The sequence below is a fragment of the Enhydra lutris genome, unplaced genomic scaffold (genome assembly GCF_002288905.1).
Source record: "Enhydra lutris kenyoni isolate GAN:26980312 unplaced genomic scaffold, ASM228890v2 scaffoldscaffold12, whole genome shotgun sequence".
In the NCBI taxonomy this organism is placed as follows: domain Eukaryota; kingdom Metazoa; phylum Chordata; class Mammalia; order Carnivora; family Mustelidae; genus Enhydra; species Enhydra lutris.
In genome coordinates this window covers 42,232,139-42,238,138 of record NW_019154096.1, presented here as the reverse complement: position 1 = coordinate 42,238,138, position 6,000 = coordinate 42,232,139, and the positions used below count along the sequence as shown (strand labels likewise).

At 50.7% G+C, this 6,000-nt stretch overlaps 1 protein-coding gene across 1 annotated transcript in view; it reads right to left on the bottom strand.

Annotated features, from left to right (window-relative positions):
* Positions 1-451: 451 nt before the first annotated feature.
* Positions 452-6,000, bottom strand: part of LOC111145109 (C-X-C motif chemokine ligand 12) — a 30,439-nt gene continuing 24,890 nt past the window's right edge. Inside the window, exon 5 of the mRNA XM_022499755.1 lies at positions 452-546. Within this exon, the coding sequence (XP_022355463.1) occupies positions 452-546 (95 nt within the window). The remainder of the gene's footprint in view (positions 547-6,000) is intronic.

Below are 6,000 nucleotides of genomic sequence, written 5' to 3'. Positions count from 1 at the left end.
TGTGATCCGGAAGACCTCTCTGAGGGGGTTTCCTTAAGTTGAGGATGAAGAGGGGGTAGCTGTGGGAAGATGAGGGGATAGTGCTCCAGGCAAAGGAAACAGTCAATGCAAACGTCCTGAGGCAGGAGCAAGCTGGGCTTGGTCAAGGAACACAGAAAATGCTGGGGAGGCTGGATGGCAGGAAATGGGGAGAGGGTGGTTTGGATGAACACTGGAAGGTAACCAGAGGCAGAGCTCCTTGGGCCTGTGGGCTCTGGACACACACACACACACACACACACACACACACACACACACACACACAAGGAGAATTTTACTTGGGGAAAAAAGGTTTGAAAGAATTTATGTTTTAAACATCAAACTAGCTGGTAGGAGCTCTTGATCACCCAGCGGGGCTGGGTAGAAGGTGTGGTGCCGTCGGCAACCCTATTGTTCATCACACATCACGTAGCTAGAGCCGGGGCGATATAGTAGATACAGTGGAACTGAGCCCCGAGCTACACAGATGCTGCAAATGTGATCTTCTTGCTTTTCCTGTGACTTGGGCTGCCCGTGAGCAGAAGAGAGTGGACGGATGTGAGAGGGGGCAAAGTCTGAGGTGCTTCAGCTGTCCCTCGGGTATTGTCCTGAAAGCCTCCCCTGCAAGTGTTCGCTCCTGGCCTGTCTGGGATGGACGATGCTTGTCTTCGGTCTTTCAGGCCAGGGCACATATAGCTTCTGGCACTTTCCTACCTTCATATCTGTTGGTGCCCTTCCAGTGGGGGTCCACCTCACTGTGGGGACTCATGAAGGCTTTGGTAGAGTCTCCAGTGGTGGACAGAGTGGTTAGATGGGCCGCAAGAACAAGGTACTATCCTGGGGGAATTGTCCATGTAGGGGCCCAATGGAAGGGGCTGATTCTCATTCAGGAAAAGATTCTTCCTGAATAGCAAACATTTAAAAGGGTCCCAACACCACCCTGAGCCAGTCACAGAGCCCTCAGGTGACCTACAGCAAGATGCTTGCCCCAAATGGACCCCCTGCCCCAGGCTGGCAACTGATACCCTGGGGACCCAAGAAGGGATCTTTCTTCCTCAGACATCAAGTGGTAATGTCTCTGTATGTGGGGTGAACTTTGACGGCAGATCCCCAGACTCCAGATTTTCTGTGAACAGAGACAAGGACCTGGGTAAGAGGCCTTCACTACCCCAAGGCAGAGCAAGTGGGGCCTCAGGCAGCCTGGGCCACACAGGAGAAGATGGACACAATAAACCCTGAAGACCAGGAGAAGAGCCCAGGCCAGCCTGGGACACAAAGCCCCCCGGGAACACTTGCCCTGTGAAAAAGAAAGTGGAGTGGTCATACCATAACCCCCTTACTGGGCTCAATTATTGGTCTCTCTATAGAGTAGCATTTATAATTATAATGAAAATTATCTCCGAATTTTGAGCACTTCTTGGTTGCTTATTATGCTAAACATTTTAAATACATTATCTCATTTATTTCTCTCCACAGGCAATACTCGTGTCAATGACAAGGTTGGGACATGGAGAGTTTAGGTGACCTGTCTGGGGTCACACAGGCCAAGTCTGCCTGGAACTCAGGTCCGCCCAGGTCTAGCTGTAGAAGTACGCAGACTACAGTTTAAACATCTTACTCGGGAGTGGGGATCGAGTCATGCTCAGCAAATCCTTTTGGGGTCATCCTAACTACTGAGTTAGAATCCACATCTGAGCAGTTTTATGCACAGATGCCGGGGCGGGGTCAGCCGTGTGTCCCCGTTGGGGTTGAAACTTGGCCTGGAGGGAGCCACCCCAGGGAGCCCCCTGACCGTGCAGCACCCTGAATGCTGCCTCTCCTTGTTCATTACCTTTGCAGTTGACTTGTACTAAACAGTGACCTGGGCTTGTTAGACAGAATGCAGACATCATGGGAAAATGGAATCTGAAAGGGAAAGTAAGTGTAGCGATCGGGGTCCCAGCAGAGAACAGATGGCATGCTCACGTGAGGATCCTTTCAGAAGAGGTTAATAAGGAGACTCCTTACAAAGGCACAGGCAGGACACAGGGTCGCCAACCCCTGAGCAGGGAGAGGGAACAGTCACTAGATGCAACTTCAGGGGGTACCCCTGGACAGAGCTACAACCTTCAGAAACCAGGACTGACCCGGTCTGAAGGTTCCAGGGAATGGACATCCTGAGCCTACCTCACCCAACATCTTTACTTCCCGCTGGTGATGCAGGTAGCAGTGCTGGCCTGGCATCGGAACCCGGGGCAGACATCAGGCCCCAAAAAACTTTTGGAGGGCGACAGAAGATACTCCACACAGTCCCCCAGAATCCCATCCCATGAAGTAACCTCTTTTGGTGGCAGTGTCTCTACACACGGTCTCAGGGACCGAGTCTCCAGGACACGCACTAAACCCTGATTGTTCCTTCAGATCGAAGCCCCTGCAGCTGCCTCTGCCCTCAGTTCTGTGGGGAACGGAGAGGAATGGAGCATGCTGGGTACACTCCGGGCATCCCATGAACTGAATGAGAGCAAGGGAGATCTGACTGAGGGGTGAGAGGAGACAGCAACACGGAGGCTGGGATCACAGCCTGGAAGTGCCAAATGGGCAGGATGCCTGTGTCATCAGGGCTCCAACACTGCTCCCTGCACTCCGCCCCGGAGGCCCCTCCCCACCCTCCAGGTTGGCCCCTCACTGTCCCTGCACACTCCCTGAGACTGCTCTGTGCAGCCAGATGACGAGACAGGCAAGAGCAGGTGTGATAGCGTGTGGGGCCCACTGAGAGAGCTTGGGTTTGAGGTGGTTTTTTAATGATCCCTCTGGCTTAGCTGAGGGGCTGGATGGAGGCAAGGGTGGGGGGCAGGGCTGAGGAATCACAGGTGGCTCTGGGTTTTTGGGTGACACCATGAGGTAGAAAACTGGAAGGGGAATTACTTGACCCGGGGACGGTGGGTGTGAAAATGAGGACTTCGGTTTTGTTTAGGCAAAGCTTGAGATGCCTTTAATATACAAGCAGGTGATTGAATCGACTAGTTCACAGCTCACTGAGAAGTCAGGAAGGTATGTGGGATTCTCAGCATCTTGATATCAGCTTTTGGACCTCAGCGCTGCTCAGCCCTGAGGATTTTAGTGGCTGGGGCTGAGGTAGATTCACCTTCTTCTGCACTGGGTGGAATCATTCCCTATCTTCTTTCTTTCTGTCTATCTGTCTATCTATCCTCTATCTATCTATCTATCTATCTACTATCTACTATCTATCTACTATCTATCTATCTACTATCTAATATCTGTCTTTTATCTATCTATCTATTATCTATCTATCTATCTATCTATCTATCTATCTATCTATCTATCTAATTTTTGAAGTCCAAAGAAGGTGGAATGGGAAGCCTGGGAGGGGAGGACACACCAAATGGGTCCAGGATGCCTAGTTTCTGGGCACTCAGGGTCAGTGCTCACTGCCTAGCCCCAAGAAGGGCAGTCTGACCAGGGTCCCTCACCAGGGCCTCTCTGGCCAACCTCGAGAAAAGTGCAGGGTCAGCCCCACTCAACCCCACAGAGCCTTTTATTCCACAAGGTGAGAGAGAAGATCCTTCAAGAAGCTGGAGGATCCTGAGTGACAGTAATGGGATCAGATTTCACATGCCCTGTGGTGCCCAAGTTCATGTGACCCTTCCTCCCTTTCCCACCCATCTGTTTGGTTTTGTGGAGGGCCTGTTAGAAGTGATGTGAAGGCTTGCTAGGGGATAAAAACAGAGTTCAAGGAAAAACAGATGAACATAGGGGAGGGGAAGGAAAAATAAAATAAGATAAAAACAGAGAGGGAGGCAAACCATAAGTGAGTCTTAAATATAGAGGACAAACTGAGGGGGTGCGGTAACTGGGTGATGGGCATGTTGGGTCAGCACAAGGTGTGTATGTAAGTGATGAGTCATCAGATTCTAGTCCTGAAACCAGTACTACACTGTATGTTAAGTAACTTGAATTTAAATGAAACAACAACAACAACAACAACAAGTAAACAGAGTGCAACGAGATGAGGCACCGGAGTGTGAGCAGGCTGAGCTCTGGAAACACTGGAGCAGGCAGATGGGGGCTGGCATGAGCCTGGGAGCCTGGGCAGGGCACTGTACCCCTCCAAGGAGGTACTGGGGAGATACTTGAATCAGAAATCAAGATGCTAAGCCCCCTGGTCTTCATGTCACCTGGATGATGCAGCCTCACTCTAAGGTGTGCTGAGACCAACCAATGGACGATACAGCACAAAAGCTCAGCTCCATTTAAGGGAAAATTTCACAATAATCAAAACTGGAAGAAATGCCCTAGACTCCCCTAGGAGACAGGGAGCTCCCTGCACCAGAGGGGCGGGATGCATGCAGAGGGAGAGACCAAGAGGCAGAATAAACACTCCAGAAGAGGAATGTGTCTCTCAACCCTGCAATCTCACAGATCTCTTGCCCTACCACTCCCGGAACAGGACACGGTCACTGTCCGCACATCATCTGAAGCTTTTCAATTTTTAGGCTGAATGTGCCAAGCTCCAGAGCACAGGCTCTCTCTCACCCTGTGGTCCTGGACCTGCGGCATCTTATCACTGGGGACCTGTTAGAGATGCACTTGCTTAGGCCTCTCCCAGGCATGGGGAAACAGAAGCTCTGGGGCTACAGCCAGGAAATCTATGTCCTAAGAAGTTTTGGGCAATTCTCTTAATCCCTTAAATTTGAGAACCACTGGTCCAAAGCAATGATTTCCCAGCACCAGATTACTCATGGGGCTGGGGGATAGAATGCTGTTGGCATGCACCCGACTCCCAAGACTGATTTCTCTGCTCACAGCCTGGGAATCCAGGTCCTACCATGCACCTGGTGCTGAGAACCCCTGGCCCAGGCCTTCCCCTTCTGCACTTCTCTACTTGCTTTTCATGCCTGCTTTTCTCTATTTCTTTTACTAAATCCCCTTCTTGGATTTGCCTTCTTCTCTTTTCTTTCACATACTCACTGAAAACGTGCTAAGGCAATAATCTCCTTTCCAAACATCTATGGGGAAGAAAATGCCAAACAAGATCGATGCTGTGAGCCAGTCCTTCGGGGGTTGGGCACAAGCATGCTAAAAATCGTGGATTCCAGTTTTTCCTAATGCTTCAGTCTATAGTTCTGGGGGGGTTGCAGTGTTCGGTCTTCAAATTGCTAAACTCAATTGTTTTATTTTTTAATAAAATAAATGCTATGCTTTATGTAATGTATTAACATACATTGCAAATGCAACCACATGAAGGTGTTTAGAGAAATACAAGCTTGCCTTGTTACTCAAATAATAAGGGCATATGGGCCATGGTAACAAACAAAAATGGGGACTACTTTGTAACTAGTTAACAGGTCACAGCTTTGCTGCCTCTACTGCCTGGGGTAGTGAGTTAGGTTTACACCAGAGAAAAGGTAAACAAACTCAGACCTGGCTATTTGAAGGGAGAGGACTTTCAGAGAGCCGAGCCCTTGGAATGGTGAGCTGTCCTCAGGTGTCCCAGTGGGGAGGGCTGGGCGTGGTGTGGAGGGAAGGGTCGCCTCATAGGGGATACAGAGGCCGTCTGGGGTGGGAAGGAAACTGGGTGGGGCAGGAATGGTTAACAGGGAGGCTTCCCAGGGGAGGGGAGGGTCCAGCAGAAGGGTGAGTGGCATGGTGGGACAGAAGGTCTGGGAAGTGGCCTAGGACAAAGGAAAGGTGCCCTTGAGGACCCTGGAGGAGGCAGGAGGGAGCCCCTGTGACTGAGGATGGGGAAGGAAATTGGAGGTGGAGTGGGGTGCCCTGGGAAGCTCTTGGAGGGTTTCAGATAAAGGAGTGGCGAGACCCATGCAGAACGGTTTTATTTGGTCCCTACAAAAAGCTCAGCTCACTCTTTACTGGGCACAGTGGGGGAACGCCAAAGCAAGACAACGCGGATGACTGTGCTCCAGAATCTAACACATTGCTCCCGTGAAGGCGCTTTTTTGTCTTCTGATCGACTCCAAAATCCAC